Genomic DNA, 25438 nt, shown 5'->3' with positions numbered 1-25438 from the left:
CAGAAATCCAATCTTTGAACATCTGCAAGTGAACATCTGAGCATGATAACATCAGCAAATTACACTTTGCAACATTATGTATAGTATTTATTATAATAATAAGATGTATAAAAAGACAGATGATCACAAGTATGGTTCATTGTAACTCGAATACATTGTAAGTCAGGGACTATCTGTGTAGGCCTTGAAGCTAAGGAACTCATAGGTGGGAGAGACACAATTTCTTTTCATAAGTGCTAGTGAAAGTATGTATTTTCATTAAAACTTTCCAAAAGAATAGTGTTTGAATATTGAAGGATAATTTGGAGTTTGATAGATGAACGAATGGAGAGAGGAAGGTTTGGTAGGCCAAAGCTACAGGAACAGGAAGGAGCAGAGTGGGGTCAGGAGTGGAAATTGTTGATAGTGTAAGGAGGAGAAAAAAAGTCTAAGTTTTTTTTTTTTTTTTTAGTTTTATTTTCGTCTTGCTCCTGATGGGGTGAGACCGGTGAAGTATCTTCGATGGCCACTCACAAGCTCTTAAGACCCCAGACGCTACTCTCCATGGTAGAATGTATTCTTTATAAACTGTGTTATGCCAGTTGAGCTAGATGTTCCCCAAGACCATGTCCCCAGAGCCCTCAGCCCGGTAATTCGGCACCTCAGGGAGCTTGAATGTGTCCATGGAGCCTCTGTGACCAAAAGGTCTAAGTTTTGAATGGCCTTGTTTTCCTTGATAAAGACATGGAATCGAGTCTACTGGCAATGAGAAACTGTGAAGAAATTAAAGTCGTGAAAAGACGTGGTACATATTGTATTTTAGATTCCTAACGTGAATAGTTTGATTTAGAGTTGCCAGTAAAAGAAATTTATATCCTCAGTTTTATCTCCTACCTCTTCCTACTTATGGTTCTCCTCTACCTCCTTTGCTGCCTCCTCCTCTTCAGCTTCTCCCTCTTTTGCCCTAACCTCATCCAACCTCATTGCTCTTTCCAGTAATCAAAAATGTCTTCACTTTACCTGTGTTTAATCTCAAGTTTTCAGAAAAGCACCTAGTATCTGCCATTAAACCTTAAAATGAATTTAAGTTTCAGCAGTCTTTAGATTCAAATATGTTCCCAATATTTATGGAATTTCAAGAATCACTATGAGAGAGAGGTATATTTATTTGTGGGGAACAATAAATTATTGAGGAAATAACCTAACATTACTATACTTCAGTAACTCTCCTCTCCTCACACTTAAAGGCCATCCTGCCCCACTGGGTTGCATTCACATTTTGCTAAGTCATAGGTGAGAGAAGCAGGCATCCTTTCGTCCACCTCCAAAGAGCTGTGAGGTTGTTTCTCTGCCCTGCCCTTCCTGATTATGTCCTGTGGCATGACACTCGTTCTCCTTGAGTCTGTTTCCTCTACCTTGTTTATACCTGAAAGTGCTGTTAAAAGATAGTGCAGGTAGAAAGACTTTATAAAAGCGTAATTGAGATCTCAGAAACTGCTGTTAATTTATACTTTCAGCTGGAGGTGAGCTACTTTTATGCAGCAGCATTCCTCTAGGATCTCTCTATTTTAATGGCCAAAAAGTTTCATCTTTCTGTTATAAGTGAGAAAAAATTCAGTTCACCTCCAGTTCTCACATGCGGTTGTCTTGTTATTATTAGAGTCCCCTGGTGGCGCAGTCTTTAAGAAATTGGCAGCTAACCCAAAGGTCAGCAGTTCGAATCCACCAGTTGGTTCTCAGAAACCCTATGGGGCAGTTCTACTCTGTCCTACAGGGTCGCTACGTGTCAGGATTGATTCGATGGCAACCGGTTTTAGTTTCTTGTCATCGGCGGCCCTTCAGAGAATCTGTCTTTCATTTCCAGAGAAAAATGTAAAGAATATCTTATGGAATGGTCTTTGATTTGCATTAATGATGTCCTTCCAGGGAAATTAACTACTTTTTCCTCTTGAACATTTATGCTTTCTTTCTTTTCTTAGATTGAAGAATCCATTGACACACACTTTGGCAGCCATGGCAGAAGGGCCATCCTCTACAGACCGCTTTCCTACAGCAAAACAGAGCTTACACTCCTCCAGCACATTCTCACTCAACATCGCTATACTGTTGCCATCGTTGAAGAAAGACTGGGTGCTGGCCTTGGGCTGGGGCTGCTAGAACAAGGTCAGAATAATAAATAATAACCAAGGTGCTTGATATATAATGTTAAACAATTTCCAGAATGTGCTACTGTCATCTTCTAAAGAAATTCACAAAAACAAATTTTTACCAATGATCACTTTCTTGCATCATAGAAAACTTAGCTTCTTTTCTCCTTCCCCTCGATTTTTTTTAGCTATATATCTTTATTCCGGAAATAATTTTGTTTATATTTTTTTGGAATTTTTGAGTTGTATAGCTCATGTTTAAATGCTACATAAAAATTGTTTATGTTTATGAGCCTGAATACATATTCTGCCCAGCACCAAACTGCTCCATATTTTAAGAAAATTGCCACTTCATCTGACTGCAAGTAGAATATACTGGAAATTGTTTCAGAAGCCAGCTTAAATGTGATTCAGATTGGCTCTAAATGTGAAAGAGGCATGGATATTTATCATTGACTCCATTACTAGTCAAGTGCTTTTATTTCTATCATTTGAAGAGAAAAGTAAGAGACAAGTTTTTAAACAAGATACTTGAAAGGAAAGTTGAGGAGATGATGAGGGTCAAAAAGGACAGTAGCGATAACAGCTAACATTTTTTTGAGCAAAAAACCATGTGACAGATACCATACTATCCTTCGTATTCATGACCTCACTTAATCTGCACTGTAACCTCTTGATTGCCCTGGGATTACCTGTTGCCACAGAGTCAACCCTGAAGCATGGTGACCCCATGTGTGCAGAGTAAAGTTGTGCTCCACAGGGATTTCAGTGACTGATTTTTTCAGAAATAGATCACCAGGCCATTCTTTCAAAAAAGGCACCTCTGGGTAGACTCGAACCTGCAGCCAAATACTTACCGTATTTTTACGCAAATAACGTACTCCTTCTACATTTGTTTGCCGACCACTCCCTCCCCCTGCCAGGTATTTTTGTAAGTGCCACTAAAAAAAATTCAGCATAGCGGCACTTAGGAAAGTACCTTGCAGGGGGAGGGGGAGGGGGTGGTCGACAAACAAATGTAGAAGGCACATGGTATTTGAGTAAAAGTAAGTGACTGTACCACCAGGGCTCCCAAAGTAATCTTCCTTCTTCTTATACAACTATGCAAGGACAAAAGAAGAGGGGAGATATGGTCTGTCTGTTTTGTATATGGAGAAAATTGAAAATTGGAATTGACATTGAATTTCAGTTAAATTAGTACGCCCTCCCCTTACTCCGCCCCTTGGTGCTGCTACCTACTTTCTATGGGCTCAACATGGGTTCTGTGCATTTCAACTAAAATTCAATGCCGATTCCAATATTCTATTTTCTCCTTTGCAGGACAGACTATATCTCTTTTCTTCCTTGGTGTCCTCTCAGCAGTTTTATAAGAAAAATGAGGATTACTTTGCAACTTCCAGATATCAAGGAAGTGCAAAGACTGCCTGAAGGCAATAGAATCTGGCAACCAAGGATGCGGCTGGACCCAGTGTATGGGATAGCTACATGGTGTCACCAGAATTTGTCAATGTAAATGCTGCGTTGGCTCCTTTTTTCCACATTACCACTGCTTTGAAAACATCCACTTCCTGAGTCTTTCTTAGCATTCTTTTACTCTGTATAATAAGATAGTATTCCTGGATATGCCTCAAGAACGGGTAGCAGTTTCACGAGTATGGAAAATTGATTTTTGGTTTTTCATTCGGTTTTATAGATTTCACTGTTAGAATAATGCACATCGAATACCTGATGTAAATAAGTTCTGTGGCTGTAATCTAACCTTTTCTTGATCATTTAACATATAGAATCTGTGTAAAAAGAGCATGGGGGTGGAGTCTGACCTCCTCTAAAAAAAAAAAAAACTTTACAAGGGAGAGGGAAATCAAGACCAAGAGTCCAAAGCTAATTCCTATGAGGCAGAGTTCAGACATGCCTCCTCTCTCCGCCATCTTAACCAATTCTGACACCAACCCTCCCTCCTGTGGCACTCTCTACTTCTCTGCTGGGTTTGGTGATTCATTGCAATAGCCACACAGAACTCACAGACCATACTCATGATTATGGTGTTTATTAGGGAAGCAATAGGTTGCAATTCAGGCTCAGGAACACTCAGGATACAGTTCTTCCATCAGGACAGCCTCTTTTTGGCTGTGCCCACAGGCATACATCTCTCTGGCCCTTTAGCCTCTACCCTGCTCAGGCAGGTGTTACAAAGCTCTTTTAGCTCTGCCCATAATTGCCCAGAGGCACCCCAGTCCACCAGTAAGCCTCGCCCCAAATGCAGTCAGCTCTCTCCTTAGGCCAAAAAGCCCACTGCACTGTCTACTGCTGGTCTCTGTTGCTGCTGTTTCTCTGCCAGCACTTCTTACTGTCTTTAGTGTTATAGCACTCTCTCTCTCTCTGTCTCTCGTTCTTCTGTTTCCAGGAGCTTCTCACACAGGGATCCTGGGTCCAAAGGACATGCTCTGCTTTTGACTCCCCTTCCTTGATGATGGTGGGACTCCCACTTTTCCCCCTCTGAAATGGCTCGTTTCAAGCACAGCGGGATGGCACAACTGACCAATCCCCCTGATGGGCCACAATTACCCTATTTGCACAGTCCTACCCTATCACTTGCGTGGGAGTTACAAGACCACAGTGAGAAAGGCCACACAAAAGCTATCCATCACACCAAGATCCATTTTGCTTTAGTTTCACATATTGACCTAATGGTTATTTTTTTTTCTAGTTTTTAAAAAATTATTTTAGTATGGTATACATCAGTAAATAGTATGAAGTTGTATTGGCATATTTGAATTTAATCTCCCCAAGTTGAGTAGCTTGGAGGAAGTGAAAACAATTCAGAATGACCTGGAGACCCTACCCCACCTATCTTTCATTTTACCATTGGTTTCGCTGCTATTTGCTGAATTCGAATTTAAAAATATCACATTAAAAATACTATAAATACGCCCACAAATGTTAATAAGAACCCAGGTGTAGATTTGACACATTTATAAAATATTTTCTTGGACATAGGAAAATACATCTAAAATGAATTTCCCCTATTTTGCCTGTCCATTCTATCTACTTTCCTCTTCTTTCTTGACGTGACCCCAGTCACTTCTGCTGACCTTCTCCTTTGCCATCATTTGAGGCACAGGCTGCCTCTTTCCAGCCTGGGACCATTTTTTTTTTTAACTTTTGAGGCCAGAAAAGGACCAAAAAATGAAAGGATTACAGGCCAGACAGGCAAAATTTCACAATTAAATATAATCTGTACTGGTAGGGTAATCTTGATATTATGATGTTTGCCTAACATAGTATTTTTTGAAACTGATTGTTTTCTCTCTTTTCATAAGATACAGCATTATAGAGAATACATGAAAGTAATGGGCTTTATATTTTATTTAGTTTTTCCACTACTTACTTAAACCAAAAAAAAAAAAAAAACCCATTGTCTTCAAGCTGATTCTGATTCATAGCAACCCCATAGGACAGAGTAGAACTGCCCCATAGGGTTTCCAAGGAGCAGCTGGTGGGTTCACACCACTGCCCTTTTGGTTAACAGCCAAGTTCTTAACCACTGTACCACCAGGGCTCCACTACTTAGTCAACATTTGTTGAAAGGAAAAGTACTCAGTCTTGGGTTCTTAATTAGAATACAGGCATTATGTGTTTTCCTGGCTAATTCCATTACAGTGACATGACAGATGGTTTCTACCAGGAAAGATTATGGGACTGTGGATATATGACCTTAAGCACATTAAGTTCTCTGGCCCCTAGTTCTCTGTTAAATAGCAGTAATACTAATTACTCCAGAGTAGTAAGTCATGAGGATCTAATTACTTTGTCCACCTCATCAAAGTTCTGGGAATAGACAGAGTAAAGCCTAGCCAATATTTTATCTCATTCAGGTAGTCTGGGAGCGGGCCAAGAATTATATATGATGATAGCAAACACAGGTAACTCTGCTGTGCAGCCCCAGTGTGGGAAGCACTGTCCTAAGGGGCAGCAATCGTTAGAATTAATTTCAGGAATAAAATAATGCAAAAGTTTACTTACTATTATGCCATTGTGCTACTTAACATTTAACTGTATAAGTATTTACAGCAAGTATTTCATCTTTAAACTGATTTTGAGAACAGTAGGAGGACAATTTTACTTACAGATTTAGCTCTACAAAATTTTGCATAACATAAAACATATACTTTTATGGTCTTCCTAGTCCCTTGCTTTGGAAAAATATACTATATGCCTCTGTATTTGTATAGCATGTAATTCTCTAAAGGGAAAGGTAGAAGCACCATCCAGTTATTCTCTTTCCTATCATCTAGTACTGTTCAGTAAATCAGTGCTTTAGCACACAGAGTAGTATAGTGGCCTACAAGAGAGCAGATGTTTTCCAAAGGTTTTTAACCTACGTCCGTGGTGTAGTCCAGGTAGTATGAGGTCCAAGAGAATCTGACTCAGAGTAGATTTTTACCATTGGGTCAGAATTATTTATGTATACTCGAAGAATAGTGGGTGTTTAGCAATTTTCTGTCAACTTCTGAATACAAGTTGCACTTTCAAATTATGTGTATTGTAGTCTATGTAAAAAGCAAATGCCAACCTGCTATTAAAGCTACAGAGTTGAAGTCACTCTTGTGTTTTCCGATGCCTCTTGTTTTTATAACTTGGGGGTTTTACATTCACTGTTTTGAAGAAATACAAAAAGTGAAAGATCATATCGATTTTCTTGTCAAGGGTCAGCAAATTATGGCCCATGGGCCAAATCCGGCCACTGTCTCTTTTTATAAATATTTATTGGAACGCAGCCACACTCATTTCCTTCTGTACTGTCTATGGCTGATTTTATTACAATGCCAGAGTTGAGTATTTGCAACAGAAACCCTCTGGCCCTCAAAGCCTAAAATATCTCCTATTGGGTCTTTTATGAAAAATGTTTGCTGATCCTTGTATCTAGACTAATTCCATTTGACTTGACCCCATACTAAGCTGATTAAACTCTAGAACAGAAATAGTTTAGTTTTTGGACTTATACCAAACCTCATTATATGAATAATTTTTTATAGGGATCAGCACAAAGCTAGTTCCTATGAGGCAGAGATTAAAGATGTCCCAAATGTCCAGCTTTTCCAGGCTACTATACTGCTCCATCTCTCTGACATCAACTACTCCCTCTCCCCTCAGCTCTCTTCCTCCTGCCTTTGGGTTCCCTAATTCACTGCAACATCTCATAGAACTCATGAACCATATAAAGGAAATGGCTCACGTGGCAGTGAATGCTGGCAAGTCCCAAATTCCTGGATCTCCCTGGCCCTCAGTCTCTGCCCAAAGGTACTCAGCTTTCTCACTGTGTGGACTGAGAAGCCCACTGTGCTGTCTCCTGCTGGTCTCTCCGGCCTTAGTGGTGGTGGGCTCTTCTCTTTCCCACCTCTGGGGTGGCTCATTTCAATCTCAGCAAGATGGCAAAACTGATCAGTCACCTTGGTGGGACACAATCACCCTATCCCACAGTCCCACCCAATCACCTAGGTAGGAGTTACAAGACCATGGTGAGAAAGGCCACATAAAAGCGATCCATCACACCACACTCATTCAAAAAATTTTGATGGTTTATGATAAAACACATAGTAATAAAATTATCCATGCCCATTGCTGTCGAGTCGATTCTGACTCACAGCGACCCTATAGGACGGTGTAGAACTACCCCATAGGGTTTCCAAGGCTATAATCTTTACGGGAGCAGGCTGCCACGTCTTTCTCCGGCAATAATAAAATTACTAACATGAAATATATAATTAGGGCTCAAACTGGTTATTCCTCTTAGCTACCATAATTTAGGCTCAATTTTGGCTCTGTGTTTCCAAATACCCAGAACAACAAGGGAAAGAATAAAAGTTTTACCCTCAGGAAGAAGGGAGCATGACAGTTTCTCTCCTCAACCTTCTACATGGCCTGATCAAACAGAGTATTAAGTCAGCCATGTTAAGTTACATAATGGGTCGAAGGCCCAAGCAACATTTGTATTGCAGATGAAGTGGCTCCCATACATTGGTTCATATAGCAACCTTCCAATAAGAGCCACGTGTGTAACATTACAGCATAATATATAGTGAAGGCATTTCTATGAAGGGCTAGAGTTAATACCGTGATAAATAGTTTTTCCTGGTATTTGTATTGATATGAAAATTCACATATTGTGTTCTGGAAAATGGTATTTTTAATAATGTTGCTTCACAGCCCCCTGCCTTCCCCAGTAAGCATACTTTAATTTATCCAAATGTATTCTTGGGAATCACTATTAAAAGATAGAGTTAATAGAGCAAGAGATACAGATCACTACTTAATGTTGTGGAAAATATATTAAAAAAGAAAAAAACTTTTTTCCTCTTGTGTTTATCATTTAATAAATTTCTGGCTTCCTCCATTTTTTATCAGCATTTACTTGCACTTTTTGAAACGTTCAACATATCTGTGTATGACTTGAAGTTCCATCTAATTCTGAAGCTTTGTTTATAGTAGCCACTTGCCAAAAGCTCTTTCTGAAGTGTATATAGAAAAATCTAGTGGGGGTCAGTCTTAACTTTTTAAGGGAAAATGTATTTCAGATTTTTCTTTAGCTTATTTATATTAAAAACCAAGCTATAAGGAAGTTGAGATTTAAATAATTCATAAGTATTAGGAGCATAATCACAATAATTGCTTCATTGGGGAAGTAGTAGGTTGTGGTAATTAAAAAGTATAAGCTTTGGAGTCAGATAGAAGCTAAGTTGGAGTCCCTAGTATTATCTTTTAATGGCTACATAACCTTAGACAAATTAACGAGCCTCTCAAAGCCCCAGTTTCCTCATCTGTGAATTGATTGTTTTGAGACTTTCCTGAGAATGGAACATAGTAAGCACTTCACAAATGAGAGATAATATTGCTACTTTTGTCAAGAACTAGTTATTGAAAGGAGATCCTGATGTTTCCTTTGTTGGGAGGTATATTTAAAATGGGTGCTAAATGAAATAGCTCTCTCAACTTATACATGTTCATTAAAAGGCGTAGACTGAAAACTCTACTGATATTCTGACACACATTCCCTTGGATCATTCCATTAGGAAAAAACGTCACGTGAAAAGAAAATCTGTAAGCTCCTTGGGGACAGGGACCATGTCTTTTCCACTCATCACTTAAAACCATGTGGTACACACAGTGGCCCATAGTAAATATTTATTGAATGCATGAATAAATGAAGGTGAAGTTGTACACCAATATTTGGGCCCTTTTTACATAGTGAAGTGCCTTAACTCGCATTATAACTTATTTCTAAACCTTCTATTTTTATATAACTTTTGAGGAACATTAATATTCTGTCGTTGTTGTTAGGTGCTGTCGAGTCGGTTTTGACTCATAGCAACCCTATGGAATATTCTACTCATGTTCAAATTTGCTCTTACACTCAAAATAATGCAATCATAAATACAGTAGTCTATAGGGCTGATGGAAACCCTGGAGGCGTAGCAGTTAAGTGCTACAGCTTCTAACCAAAAAGGTCAGCAGTTCAATCCACCAGGTGCTCCTTGGAAACTCTATGGGGCAGTTCTACTCTGTCCTATAGAATTCCTATGAGTCGGAATCAACTCTGATGGCAATGGGTTTATAGGGCTGATGCATCAATGATTCTCGACTGTGGGATTTTTAAGTGATTATTTCCATTCTGTAGAGTTTTTTTTCGCCTCTCACATTTTACCAATGTTACTCAGCCTGTTGGTTTTGGGGGAGGGTTGATGAGTTTAGTTCTAAACATATTCATTCATGGGTGTTGTGAGATTTTTGTATGGATGTATTTAGCAGGAATGAGACCAAGCAGAGAGCCAGGGCAAGAGATAGGAATTGGGGGATCATCTCTTAGAGGTGATAGATCACTGAAGGTTTAATATTCTATAACACATTGTGACACATTGTGTTCCTTAAAAATGGGCTCCATTAAAGGACATGTAAAAGTAAATATATAGCTTTGTCAGCTTGTAAACATAGAGAGCAACAAGGGGAAACAGTCAAAAATCCTATCATATGACTGCCCTGACAGGGAACACAACGAGAATCCCTGATGGAGCAGGAGAACAGTGGGATGCAGATCTCAAATTCTCATAAAAAGACCAGACTTAATGCTCTCACTGAGCCTAGAGGACCCCGGAGGTCATGGTCCCCGGACCCTTTGTTAGCCCAAGACTGGAACCATTCCCGAAACCAACTCTTCAGACAGGGGTGGGACTGGACTATAAGCGAGAAAATGATACTCTTGAGGAGTGAACTTCTTGGCTCAAGTAGACACATGAGACAGTATGGGAAGCTCCTGTCTGGAGGCAAGATGAGAAGGCAGAAGGGGGACAGGAGCAGATTGAATGGACATGGGGAATACAGGGTGGAGAGGAGGATTGTGCTGTCTCGTTAGGGGGAGAGCAGCTAGGAGTACATAGCACGGTGTGTATAAGTTTTTGTATGAGAGACTGACTTGATTTGTAAACTTTCACTTAAAGTGAATAAATAATAAAAAAAAAAATCCCATCAGATCATTTAGGTCTCTTTGAATCCTCTACATTATGTTCTTACACTGTTCTCCAGTTCTTTTCTTAGCATGATGTGAAACATTTGTTTTTATGGTCTTCCCAAGCTTTGCTTTGGAAAAACATATTTTATGACCCAGGATTTTTACAACATATGCTTGTCTAAAGAAAAAGATAGAGGCACCATCAAATTATTCTCTTTCATATCATGGAGCTAAAAAAAAAAAAAAAAGCTACAATTTAATAAATCATGGTTTCACTTCAGAGAATGGAATAGTGACCTAAAAGAGAATGAATGCTTTCCAAAAGGTTTTAACCTACTCCCAGGGCAGAGCCTAAGTAACATGTAGCTCAGAAGACTCTGACTCAGAGCATATTTTATCACTGGATCAGAATTATTTATGTGTACTTGAAGAGGAGCATATTTCTGCAGTTGCAGCAGAAACCTGAACTGCAGCAGGAACGAGGAAAAACATTGTTCTGATTGAAAAGAACATTTCTAGAGGCCCTGCAAGTCGTCGGACCAATATTTTGGCATTCCCACTGTTGAACGGGATTCTTGAACACCAGATTTATTTGTAGTAGCCCCAGAAGGCGTAAGCAAAAAACCAAACCTACTGCTGTCAGGTAGATTCCGACTCACAGCCACCCTACGGGACAGAGTAGAGCTGCTCCATAAAAGTTTTCAGGGCAGCAATCTTTGCAGAAACGGACTGCCACATCTTTCTCCCACAGAGCAGATCACTGACCTTTGGGTTAGCAGCCAAGCACTTAACACCAAGGCTTCTTCTAGAAGGCATTAACCACCAGGGCTGCTTCTAGATGGCATAACAAGGACCAATTTGGGGGCGAACATTTTATCAATCAAAGTTATCAGGCAAGGGATCCGCCATCACCACCAGTTCTGTTGAGTTGATTCTGATTCATGGTGAACCCAAGTGTCTGAGTAGATATGGGCCCCACAGGGTTTTCAATGACTGTGAACTTTTGGTAGCAGGTTGCCAAGCCTTTCTTCTGAGGCACCTCTGGGTGGATTCAATCCACTGACCTTTCGTTTAGTAGCCAAGCACTTAACTGTTTACACCACCCAGGGACTCCAGCAATGGAGCTCAAAACCCATTGCCCTCAAGTCGATTCTGACTCAGAGCAACCCTATAGGACAGAATAGAACTGCCCCATAGGGTTTCCAAGGAGTGGCTGGTGCATTCAAACTGCTGACCTTGCACTTAGCAGCCAAGCTCTTAAGCACTGCACCACCAGGGCTCCAGCAGGAACAGCCCATCTCAAAAAAGGAGAAAATTGGCTGGAGCAGAAGCAAATCAGACATGTGGCAGAGAGGGTTACTGCTTTACATACACAGGAGACAGTAAAATGACCACCAGGGTCTTTTTCAACTCTGCAGTTCTATGATGCTACATGACACTTGTACACACAGAATGAGAGAAAAGTAAGGAAAAAAAAAAAATTAACCCCTGTAATCCTAGAATTCCCTTTCTTTAGTCTTTGCTTTAGTCTGATGTCCTGTGGGTAGAAGAGAGAAGAATGAAGAACAAGGAAGGAGTAGAGGGGCGTTGGTCTGTACTGGGAAGGCACAGAGGCATATTCAGGGGCGATTCCCTTTCGTTGGTATTGCGTATTGATAGCAGATGTTTCTAGTGATAATTGAAAACTTAAGAGCCTAATGAACTTCTCTTCTCATTCCTTTCCCCCTCTAGCCCCATGCCAGAACCCTGCTGCTTTCCCGAGTTTAATATGCTACGTGGCTATTTAGCAGGAAGACAGAAGAGTAAAGGTCACCTTTAAAAGGCACAGTGTGTGTTGCCTGTCGTGTTTCACCTCGAACACATCTGACATGCATTTTTTATTGTGCGAGTAACAGGCTTTGGGCAGTATCAGAAGTGCTTTTGTGCCTTTAGTTAATCAAACTGGAGGAAAAAAAAAGATATTGAGTCAAAGAAACTCATAAGACTGCAACATTCTGCTTTATTACATTATGACACACACAGTAATTGTGTGTTCAGGTTTATTGTTATTTTCTTCCTGCTTATAGAATTACCAATATATTTACGACCAAACAGAATTTGTTCTTTCATTGGCACGCTGGGGCTCAAGGCATGTTTATTTAACCTCGGCTCAGTTCAGTTGTTTATACTACCAGAACTTGAGTTCAATTTTCTTTAATTTTTGAAGAAACATTCTTATTTATAAAAGTTGAGCTTTGAGTGACCTCTCCATTCTGATGTTTCCTTTATCCTCCACTGTGCAGTGAGAACAAAAAGCCAGTGTCTCCTTTTTAATCCAAAGAACCTAAACTGCTTCCTTAAATGGGTTTGTTCTTAACAATTGAAAATGGCAACCAGATGTTTACCAAAATCCCTAGCGTTTCGCCTTCAAGCCTAGCTTCTCTCTAATTGTTTGGTCTTTCGTAGAAACCAGATTGGGTGTTTGGATTTTCCAAAGCTGGGACATGTTTAATATAACTTTGAAGATGCTTTCTTTGAACTGTTTAATTAAATGCACTTTCTGCTATCGTTATTTTTTTTTAAAGCAGCAGTGAAATTTTAATAGTGTATTTCGTTCTTTTCACATTCTTTTTTTAACTTTTGAAAATAATATTTTATTGTGTTTGAGGTGAAAGTTTACATTTAGCAGTTTCTACATAAATTATTCAGTGATATTGGCTATGCTTTTCACAATATGTCATCATTCTCATTCATTCTGTTCTGGTTGTACCATTTCCAGTACTCTAGTTTCCCTGTCTCCTTACCTTCTTGTCTTTGCTTTATAGTAATTTTTGACCATTTGGTCTCATAAGGTGACTTTAAAGGAGCTCGTTACTCATGGGTGATAGTCTTTATTTTATGAGCCAATTTGTTATTTTGGTTTAAGTTTTAAAGAGTATTTCAGGGCAATATTCTCAGAGAGTCCTCTAGTCTCAACCAGTCCACTAAGTCTGGACTTCTTAAGGGTTTGATTTCTGTTCACACTTTCCTCCCATTCTAACAGGATCCGTTACTGTGGCCCTGAGTCTTTTCAATTTTTTTTAGAATTGAAAAGACTGATTTTCTCTTTTGTTTTAGAACTTTGGGCATTTTTGTGTGGTTTTGCCACAGACTAAACTTGGCTGTGAATGGCCGATTTAATTTGTAAAAACAAATAATATCCGTACTATATTTAGATTGAGGAAAGACTCCAGGAAAGAAAAATAAGCGGCTTCATTTGGGGCTGTTCAATTGACAGTACGTGGAGTAACTCAAAGAGAGCTCGGGAACTCCAGATACGGTGTGTTTACTATGTTAGTGCGTTATCAGATTTGGCTGCTTGAAATATTTTTAACATTTTCCTCAATTTGGTAGAATCAAACCGTATTTCCAAGACTGCCTCTTGGTTTTTGTACTGCTTTTCCTTTCCAGTCTCAATTGCATAAATAATCTTGAAGCCTCCCGAATCGCTCCTTTTTTAGACTTGACTTTTCCCAAGTTAACTAATAATATTTCTCCCTGTGTATCCTCTGTGATATTCCATCTTTATCTCAGCTTAGTTAAAGTTGCTTCCTTCTAACAATGCCTCTTTGCTGATGTCCAAATGACAGTTTTGGAAACACAGATGTTGCTTTTTCCTTAGTAAGACCTCTTTAACTTCTGTAATCTGGCTTTTGTCCCCTTCTATCCTCCTAAAAATGTCCTCTCAAAATTTGCCCAGGACCTCTTCTCTGTTACAAAACCTAGTCACTTTTCCTTAGTTCTCTAATTTCGTTGCTCTACCTAGCAGTGATTCCCAAACTAACTAGAGGAGGTGGTGAAATATATGAACCTGGTGGAACAAACACCTACATTGTGTAGCACTGAGTAGTTGATTTAAATCAGGGAGGGTCTGGAAGTGGCCTCTCTTCCTTAATACTGCCTTCTCCTGGTCCATCTACCTTTCTGATCTCTCTTTGTGTTCGTCCTCCAAATATGAGCATTCTCCAAAATTTTATCCAAAGTCATCTTTTTCTCCTATTGTGATACTCCGTCAAGAAATCCTGCTACTCTCCAGATTCAATAATCTGCTCCTGGGATATAACCCCTAAATAACGACTACTTCTAATCTGTCTTCACAGGCAGACTTTTGAGAGTCAGGCGTTTCCAGGCACCGGATGAATATTTTGATTTGTGTGTCCCACTGCTTCAACATGTATAAAATTGAACTGACGATCTACCACTCAAGAAATAGCTGTTGTTCTTGCCCGCCATGTTTTCTGTTATCAATACGACAGCTCCTCAGTCTCTCAGGCACTAAAGCTCATCTTTGGGGCCTCTCTCTTCTTCAACTGGCAACACACAGCGGTCATCAGGCCCTGTGAAATGTGTCTCTTCTCTGCATCGCACCACATCCCTTCAGTTGCTTTGACACTCTCTTGTACTGTCACGGCCACCAAGAGTTGCTGTTAAGTCTAGTCCAACGCACAATAGTTAGTACATAGTCCCTCAGCCACGGGTCTCTGCCTTCTACAATATATCTCTACATGTGGTAGCCAGTTTAATCTTCCACAAGCACAACTCTGCTCCTATCACTTCCGTGTAGGAATTCTTCAATGATTTCTCACTTTCTACTAAACAGTACACATTTTTCTTAGCCCAGAATTCAAATCTTCTGTGGCATGGCATCAGTCGCCTCTGTATCCCTGTCTCAGCATGTTTCTCAGGCCTGCCCACACTTCCTACTTACCCAGGGAATTTAAAATTAAAAGGCCAATACCCAGGCCCCACCCCAGGAAGTGAAATCAGAATTCTGGGGTAGGGAGACGGTGAGTGGGCATCCCTATTTTTAAAAAAGCGTCCAGGTGATATTGATATGTGGTCAGGGAGGAGAACTGCTGTGATGGGGCTACTCACCTTTGCCTGATTATGTTGCAAAGCTTGTCAACCTCATGTTGTTGAGGTTTTTTCTCAAAGAATCCCCTATTTTCCGTCACTTCTTAAGGCCCAAGTCAATATTATCACTTTACCCATAGCATACCCTCAAACTAGTAATGGTAAACAAGTTATCTGGAACCTCATCACTCATTGTTCATACATCTCTGGTGCCTGGAATATTCTTTCTGTTAATTAATTAATATTATTATTATTTTACAGGTTCCGCTCATCTTCCCTTCTATATTATAAACTTCTGTAAAGCAGGAAATGGTTTACATATTCACAGCCTACTCTGTCTAAAACAGAGCCTTGCATATGCATAGCAGGTGCATAATTAAATGAACAAAACAATTTAAAAAATAAACCTACAAATACACTAATTGTTGTTAGGTACCCTTGAGTCGGTTCCAACTCACAGGGGCCCTATATACAACATAGCAAAATTATTGCCTGGTCCTGTGCCATCCTTACAATCTTTGTTATGCTTGAGTCCATTGTTGCAGCCACGGTGTCAATCCATCTCGCTGAGGGTCTTTCTCTTTTTTGATGACCCTCTACTTTACCAAGCATGATGTCCTTCTCCAGGGACTGATCCCTCCTGATAACATGTCCAAAGTATGTGAGAAGTAGTCTCACCATCCTTGCTTCTAATGAGCATTCTGGTTGTACTTCTTCCAAGACAGGTTTTTTCATTCTTCTGGTAGTCCATGGTATATTCAATATTCTTCACCAACAGCATAACTCAAAGGCGTCAATTCTTCAGTCTTCCTTATTTGTTGTCCAACTTTCACATGCATATGAGACGATTGAAAACACCATGGCTTGGGTCAGGAACACCTTAGTCTTCAAGGTGACATCTTTGCTTTTTAATACTTTAAAGAGGTTTTTTGACAGCTGAAACATTCCTTCAGATATTCAAGCACGATTTGCTTCTTTGAAAGTTAAGAAAAATTTAACTTTTATGAATGAAATGTGTTCAGGCTCATGTATGAGCAAAAACAACTGAAAAGAGCAGGATAATTCACACACCCACTGCCCACAGCGAAGGTTCACTGTAAACTTGTTCCAGAGTAGGTCAAGCCAATAACATCTGTTTCCCAAAAAGATGAATTATACCAACAAGTTAATAATAACCTCTAGTTTTAGCTCTTTCTCTGAGGAAAAATGTGAAAGTCATATGTGAATCTCACCATATGTGCAACAAAATAGTCCATTTAGAGTAGGGAAACCTTGGAATGTAAAAAATCTTGTTTAGCATTCCACGTTGTTATCATAGTGACCAAACAAGTGATGAAGGGGTATGGAGGGCAGGGGTGACTCTCAGGGTCCCTGCTTCTCAAAGGGCTAGGTTTATGTTTTGTAGTTATCAGAAAGTAAAGGGAATCGCTGAGTGTTTGCTTAAAGATCATAGTTTTGGCCAAGCTCAACCATGTTACCTACTCATTTGCTAGGGTTGTGATTCTTGAATTTCAGGATGCATTGGAATTTTCTGGAAGGCTTGTTAAATCACAGGTTGCTGGGCTCTACTCCCAGTATATCTGACTCAGTAGGGATGAGAAGAGATGTTAATAATTTGAAGTTCTAATAAGTTTCCAGGTGATGCTAATATGCTGGTCCTGTGACCACGTGCTGAGATTTACTGCGCTAGATTTCTTATTAAGCGTTTTCAGAGTTTCTTCCCGAAGTGCAAAAAAGATCTACCTATTTGTCCTTGGAAACTCTATGGGGCAGTTCTACTCTGTCCTGTAGGGTTGCTATGAGTCAGAATCGACTCGACGGCACTGGGTTGGTTTTATTTGTTATTTAGGTAATTAAAAAAATATATATGTACTGGCTAAACAACTCTCCATTTGCTTCACCAGGCACCTGAATCAACCTTACACACTGGTGAGAAGCCCCTCTACTAAATTTGCGTAGATGCTAAACCCATTAATTATGAGTTGACTTGGAAAGCCTTGATATACATTAGCTTAATTCTTTAGAGTCAAGGCCAATGACTTCATTTGAAAATGATAGGAACATGCAGCTGAATTTAAACTGTCTTTGGACAGGTTGGACCTGCTTAAAGGTCGTGGATCCAGGCAAAAATATGGATGCATGATTTATCCTAGGTATTATTTATAGACTTCCAAAGAGAAGTAAGATTGTACTGTGGAAGGGAAGAATCCTGGCCGTGGTTACTTTGTCCATGTGGAACCATGACTGTTGTTGTTAGGTGCTGTCTAGTCAGTTCCAACTCATAGTGACTCTATGTACCAAAGAACAAAACACTGCCCTGTCCTTCACCGTGCTAACAACCATTGTTACACTTGAGCCCATTGCTGCAGCCACTGTGTCAATCCGTCTCTTTGAGGGTCTTCCTCTTTTTCGCTGACCCTCTACTTTACCAAGCATGATGTCCTTCTCCAGGGACTGATCCCTCCTGACAACATGTCCAAAGTATGTAAGATGCAGTCTCGCCATCCTTGCTTCTGAGGAGCATTCTGGTTGTACTTCTTCCAAGACAGATTCGTTCATTCTTTTGGCAGTCCATGGTATATTCAATATTTTTTGCCAGCACCGTAATTCAAAGGCGTCAGTTCTTCCTCGGACTTCCTTATTCATTGTCCAGCTTTCACATGCATATGATGCGATTGAAAATACCATGGCTTGGGTCAGGTGCACCTTAGTCCTCAAGGTGACATCTTTGTTTTTCAACACTTCAAAGAGGTCTTTTGCAGCAGATTTACCCAATGCAATCTGTCTTTTGATTTCTTGACTGCTGCTTCCATGGGTGTTGATTGTGGATCCAAAAAAAAAAAAAAGAAATCCTTGACAACTTCAATCTTTTCCTTGCTTATCATGATGTTGCTTATTGGTCCACTTGTGAAGATTTTTGTTTTCTTTATGTTGAGGTGTAGTCTATACTGAAGGCTATGGTCTTTGACCTTCATCAGTAAGTGCTTCAAGTCCTCTTCACTTTCAGCAAGCAAGGTTGTGTCATTTGTATAACACAGGTTGTTAATGAGTCTTCCTCCAATCCTGAAGCCCCATTTTTCTTAATATTGCCCAGCTTCTCGGATTATTTCCTCAGCATAAAGATTGAATAGGCATGGTGAAAGGATACAACCATTTGGTTGGATCACCTTTCTTGGGAATAGGCATAAATATGGATCTCTTCCAGTCAGTTGGCTAGGTAGCTATCTTCCAAATTTCTTGGCATAGACAAGTGAGCACTTCTAGTGCTGCATCCATTTGTTGAAACACTTCACTTGATATTCCGTCAATTCCTGGAGCCTTGTTTTTCACCAATGCCTTCAGTGCAGCTTCAACTTCTTCCTTCAGTACCATCGGTCCCTGATCATATGCGACCTCTTAAAATGGTTGAACATCGACCAATTATTTTTGGTATAATGACTCTGTGTATTCCTTCCATTTTCTTTTGATGCTTCCTGTGTCATTTAATATTTTCTCCATAGTATCTGTCACTATTGCAGCTGGAGGCTTGAATTTTTTATTCAGTTCTTTCAGCTTGAGAAATGCCAAGCGTGTTCTTCACTTTTGGTTTTCTACCTCCAGCTCTTTGCACATGTCATTATAAAACTTTACTTTGTCTTCTCAAGCTGCCCTTTGAAATCTTCTGTTCAGTTCTTTTACTTCATCATTTCTTCCTTTTGCTTTAGCTGCTCCACATTCAAGGGCAAGTTTCAGAGTCTCTTCTGACATTCATCTTGGTCTTTTCTTTCTTTCCTGTATTTTTAGTGACCTCTTGCTTTCTTCATGTAGGACGTCCTTGATGTCTTTCCATGATTCATCTGCTCTTCGGTCATTAGTGTTCAACGTGTCAAATCTATTCTTGAGATGGTCTCTAAATTCAGGTGGTGTATACTCAGGGTCATGCTTTGGCTCTCGTGGACTTGTTCTAATTTTCTCAGTTTCAACTTGAATTTGCATATGAGCATTTGATGGTCTGTTCTGCAGTTAGCCCCTGGCCTTGTTCTGACTGATGATATTGAGCTTTTCTGTTGTCTCTTTCCACAGATATAGTCAATTTGATTCCTGTATATTCCATCTGGCGAGGTCCATGTGTATAGTCACTGTTTATGTTGGTGAAAAAAGGGTATTTGTAGTGAAGAATTCATTGGTCCTCGAAAATTCTATCATGCTATTTCTGGCATCATTTCTATCACCAAGGCTATATTTTCCAACTACCGATCCTTCTTCTTTGTTTCCAACTTTCACATTCCAATCACCAGTAATTATCACTTCATTCTGATTACATGTTCTATCAATTTCAGACTGGAGAAGCCGGCAAAAATCTTTAATTTCTTCATGTTTGGCCTCAGTGGTTGGTGCATAAATTTGAATAATAGTCGTATTAACTGGCGTTCCTTGTAGGCGTATGGATATTATCCTATCACTGACAGCTTTGTACTTCAGAATGGATCTTGAAATGTTCTATTCGGTGATGAATGCAATGCCATTCCTCTTCAAGTTGTCATTCCTGGCGTAGTAAACCATACGATTATCCAGCTCAAAATGGCTAATGCCAGTCCATTTCAGCTCACTAATGCTTAGGGTATCAATGTTCGTGTGTTCCATTTCATTTTTGATGATTTCCAATTTCCTAGATTGATATTTCGTACATTCCATGTTCCAATTATTAATGAATGTTTGCTGCTGTTTCTTCTCATTTTGAGTCCTTGCCACATCAGCAAATGAGGGTCCTGAAAATTTGACTCCATCCACGTGGTTAAGGTCAACTCCACTTTGAGAAGGCAGCTCCTCCCCTGTCATCTTTTGAGTGTCTTCCCACCTGGGGGGCTCATCTTCCAGCACTATATCAGACAATGTTTTGCTGCTATTCATAAGGTTTTCACTGCCTAATTCTTTTCAGAAATAGACTGCTGGGTCCTTCTTTCTAATCTGTCTTAGTCTGGAAGCTCAGCTGAAACCTGTGCACCATGGGTGACCCTGCCAGTATCTGAATACTGGTGGCATAGCTTCTAGCATCGCAGCAACACACAAGCCCCCACAGTATGACAAACTGACAGACATGTGGGGTAACCATGACTAGGTTACTTAATTTTTTGTATTTCTTTAATTTTACATAAAACAAAGATTTTTGGGTTAGATGATCTTTGGGTTAGATGAATTTGAAAGCCTAGAAAAACTGTGATAAAGAAGAAGGAAGATTACCCATAAACCCACCAAAGATGACAGTTAAATTTGGACATATTACTTTATAAGTTTTTGTATATTTTATATGATTTCCTGACTTGCTTTTTAACTTACAATGGTGGCCCAGTTTGAATCCACCAGCAGCTCCTTGGAAACCCTATGGCGCAGTTCTGCTCTGTACTGTAGGGTCACTATGAAATGGAATTGACTTAACAGCAACAGGTTTATTATATCAGAAACACATGTCATAAAACTCTTTGTAAACATTACTTCAATGGTTAGGTAAAATTAGATTATGTGAATATACATGATTTTTTACCTAACTTAATTTACTTAATCTCTCCCACATCACTAGATATTTGTTTTTCAAATGTTCTGCTGTTGTATAATAACCTATGCATGCCTTTTTGGTATATAAATCTTTGTTCATATTTCTAATTATTTCAGTAGCACAGATTGCTAAAATTAAACTTACTGGGATGAAGAGTGAGAATTATGTTTAAAGCCCTTCATTCATGTTGTCAAAGTTCTTTCTGAAAAGGTTAAAGCATTTCTCATCAGCAATGCAAGAAATTTCCCATTTCACCAAGCCTCACCAATATCAACATGCTTTTATTTTAATAAGAGATGGTTGCTTCAATAATGAGAACTTTGCCTGTTGTTCTATTTAAGTATAGCATGAAAATCCAAATTCACAGTTGTAGTATAAAACAGAGTAATGGTTCTGCTGGAAAATTGACACTTGTCTTATGGTAGGAATGCTGGGTGTGCAAGAATGCCAGGCACATTCCACGGTAATCTGAAAGCTCATCCAGATAGCCGACGTATCAAAAATAATGAGTGTTTGAACTGCCATTGGCTTGTTTGCTCAAGGATTCCTATTCATTATTTGTCCACCTTCAGAAGAAATAGTATGCTATTAAAGTTTATCAGCAAGACCTTATTTTGTGTGGTGCCTGAAATCTCTGTAACTGTACCCAGCATGACTATAGCATGATGAGACTGATTTTTGTTTCTTGTCTTATGGAAAGAAATCCTATTATCCTGTCACTGCATGTTTTTTAAGTCACTCTATGTCATGCCAGAGACATTTTGAATTTTAAAATGATCAAGGAGGTTCAGGTTAATATTTTATACATTTTCATTTCTAAGTAACATTTATTGGCACATACCATGCTCTGTGGAAAGATACATGGACTGCTTTTCTCAAAGAATGGTATTCTCTTAACTGAATGTACATTCTAACTGCATTTGTAGAAAGTAGACTTCCTGCTTATAAAGATGCTACATGTTTATGGTAGAATAGTCAATCAAATATTGTCAAATACAAAGATGAAAGTGAAATTTGCCCCGAAATTCCACCACCCAGAGATAACACGGTTAACGATGTGCTTGTTCCTTCTAAGCAACACACACACACACACACACACACACGTTTGCATGCCTCCTGCCTCTTTACTCAGCAGTATGTGATAAAAACCTGGCCCTATCAACATAGTTTTAAATAATTTTAATGCTTTTTCATATCAGTAATTCTAAGCTAGCCTTTACTGAGTTTTAATGAGTTGCCAAGCACTGTGTAAGCACTTTACGTACATTAACACATTTAATTTACATAGCTAGTCCATAAAGTAGGTGTCTCTACTTACAGGTGGAGAACCGAGGCTTAGAGCCACATATCCAAAGCAGCGAATATCGTAAATGGTAGAGTTGAGGTTGACCTGAGCTTTTAACTAGGATACCAGACTAGTTCCCTGAAAATGTATGACAAATGCATGCTTTATTCTTAATTTTAACTTTTCATTGTATGGGTTACCATAATTTTTTAAACCAAGCCCTTTTTGATAGACATTTAGAATTTTTCCAACCTGTTGTTATAAAATAGAACTGTGCTACAAATATTTATATTACATTTTGAAGACTTAAATGATAATGGAGAATTATCGAGTCAATGGGTAAAAATATTAAAACTGTCTGTGGTCCTCCTGGTCAAATTACTCTCCAAAGAGATTGTTCCTGTTTTTACTCCCATCATGAGTGCTGGTTCCCTGAGTATTTTCGGTATTAGATGGTATCACATTTTTTAATCTAATGAGGTTAAAAAGGACATGTCATTTTTATTTTGTTAAAGGGAAATTTTTACCTGTATATCAATTAAAATGTATTTTATTATGCTAAATTCTGTTTTTTAAACTTAATTTTTTAAATCATTTTTTAATACCAAAGATATGAAAAGCAAATCCAAATGGCAAAGCAAAGAAGATATTCAAAATAAGTTGTTGCTGTTGTTGTTAGGTGCTGTCGAGTTGGTTCCCACTCGTAGCAACCCTGTGTACAACAGAACAAAGCACTGCCCAGTCCTGCTCCGTCCTCACAATTGTTGTTGCCTAACAAAAAGTTAGGGTGATAAGATTTAAAGTATTGTGTTTCACTTTATAGTCACCGGACTGGCAAAACCCAAAATCAGTGCTATCAAAGGTGGGGATTCCAGGAAAGGGAGCTTTCATAAATAGTTGCTGGAAATGAGCAATATTATAGACTGCTTTGGAAAGCAGTCTGGAAAATCTATAAAATTTAAGAATACTTATAATTTTTAAGCCAGCATTCTTATTGTTAGGAATGAATTTGATAGAAGTAAAAGCATTGAAACATAATAAAACGTATCTATCTATATGTTAAAATTAATAAGGAGCCCTGGTGGCCCAGTGGTTAAGAACTTGGCTGCTAAACAAAAGGTCAGCAGTTCGAATCCACCAGCCACTCCTTGGAAACACTATGGGGCACTTCTACTCTGTCCTGTAGGGTCGCTTTGAGTCAGAATCGACTCAATGGCAACAGGCAAAATTAGTAATATCATTAAAATAGAGAAAATGATTTTAAATAAGACAATCAAATAATGGGAATAAAAAGATTAATGTAGAAATTTGACTAGTAAATAGAGAAAAGAACAGCAAATTTTATCTGTTTTTATATACACACAAGTAACTATTCCACGCATCTCTGGAAAGGTAGAAAATGTTATGAGACTAGATGAAATTATGACTTTGTAGAATGTTGTTAAAATATGTGAGATAAAATATGCTTCTTAGACACATAGCAGCAATATACTTTAATAGTATGGTACACTTAATAGTACTTGGCATACTTTCATATTGGTCTAAATGTTCTTCATTTCATACATGACAGAATTATTAGCCTCAAGAGACACTTCTGATATACCCTTGATTTCTGGGACTGGGGCCAATTTAAGGAAAATTGTGAAGTGAATGAAACCTGTCTTAGGTGGTAGCACTGTTTACCCTTTACTCAGACCCCTACTTATCCAGAGGATCCACATTAGCCCCCCAGGAACCTTGGCTTAACTGGCCAGGTTGCTTCAACCACTGGGGCTTGTTGCCACTCACTCATGGAGATGCCCCTTTCTCTAGCCTTTGTTTCAAAGATCAAGATGTAATCTAGTCTAGCCAATGTACTTGTAGTGCCAGTGAGAGAAAACTCCTGAACTTAGTTCTAGGTGATGAACATGCATTTTAACTGAGGCCTACTAGGTGGTGCAGTTGGCTAAGTGTTGGACTACTAACTAAAAGGGTGGTGATTTGAATTCACCCAGAGGTGCCTCAAAAGAAAGACTTAGTGATCTGCTTCTGAAAGGTCATAGCCTTGAATCCTTGAAATGGAGTGAAGTTTTACTCTGTAACATGGGGTCGCCATGAGTCAGAATCAACTGAAGGGCAACTGTTTTTTTTGGTTTTACTACTGATGAACCCCTCTCTTTTCCTTTGATTGAAACCACCAGTGAGTGTCTTTTGGGTTAATTGGTCTTTTTTTTTATGGTAAAAAGGCTTATTGAAGAAACATGGAGATAGAGGCAGAGTTGGAAGAGGTTGTTGTTATTAGGTGCCATCCAGTCAGTTTCTACTCCTAGTGGCTCTGTGTACAACAGAACAGGACACTGCCTGGTCCTGTGCCATCCTCACAATTGTTATTTTGCTTAAGCCCATTGTTGCAGCCACTGTGTCAATCCATCTCACTGAGGGTCTTCCTGTTTTTTGCTGACCCTCTGCTTTACCAAGCATGACGTCCTTCTCCAGGGACTGATCCCTCCTGAAAACATGTCCAAAGTATGTGAGATGTAGTCTCGCCATCCTTGCTTCTAAGGAGCATTCTGGTTGTACTTGCTCCAAGACAGATTTGTTCATTCTTATGGCAGTCCATGATATATTCAGTATTCTTCTCCAGTACCACAACTCAAAGGCGTCATTTCTTTTTCCGTCTTCTTTATTCATTGTCTAGCTTTCACATACATAGGAGGTGATTGAAAATGCCATGGCTTGGGCAGGCACACCTTAGTTTTCAAGGTGACATCTTTGCTTTTTAACACTTTAAAAAGGTCTTTTGCAGCAGATTTGCACATGCAATGCATCTTTTGATTTCTTGACTGCTGCTTCCATAGGTGTTGATTATGGATCCAAGTAAAATGAAATCCTTGACAACTTCAATCTTTTCTCCGTTTATCATGGCGTTGCTTATTTGTCCAGTTGTGAGGATTTTTATTTTCTTTATGTTGAGGTGTAATCCATACTGAAGGCTGTGGTCTTTGATTATATCCTGCATTTTCTAAATTATACTTACATTGCTCTATTTAGAAGCCTTAAATAAGAGGTTGGAAGATGCATAGAAGATGCCACATTTTGTTTCTTGAAAGTTTATCACTTAGATGTGAAGTTTATCTCCT

At 39.1% G+C, this 25438-nt stretch overlaps 1 protein-coding gene across 3 annotated transcripts in view; it reads left to right on the top strand.

Moving 5' to 3' along the window:
- The window catches only part of CPED1 (cadherin like and PC-esterase domain containing 1), a 307531-nt gene that overhangs the window by 34560 nt on the left and 247533 nt on the right, over nt 1–25438 (top strand). For all 3 annotated transcript variants that reach the window (XM_049893865.1, XM_049893864.1, XM_049893866.1), the window contains exon 3: nt 1959–2142. In XM_049893865.1, the coding sequence (XP_049749822.1) occupies nt 1959–2142 (184 nt within the window). The remainder of the gene's footprint in view (nt 1–1958; nt 2143–25438) is intronic.

The sequence above is a fragment of the Elephas maximus genome, chromosome 8 (genome assembly GCF_024166365.1).
Source record: "Elephas maximus indicus isolate mEleMax1 chromosome 8, mEleMax1 primary haplotype, whole genome shotgun sequence".
NCBI lineage: Eukaryota > Metazoa > Chordata > Mammalia > Proboscidea > Elephantidae > Elephas > Elephas maximus.
Note: the sequence above shows the minus strand (reverse complement) of the source record. Positions and strands in the feature narration are given on the sequence as shown.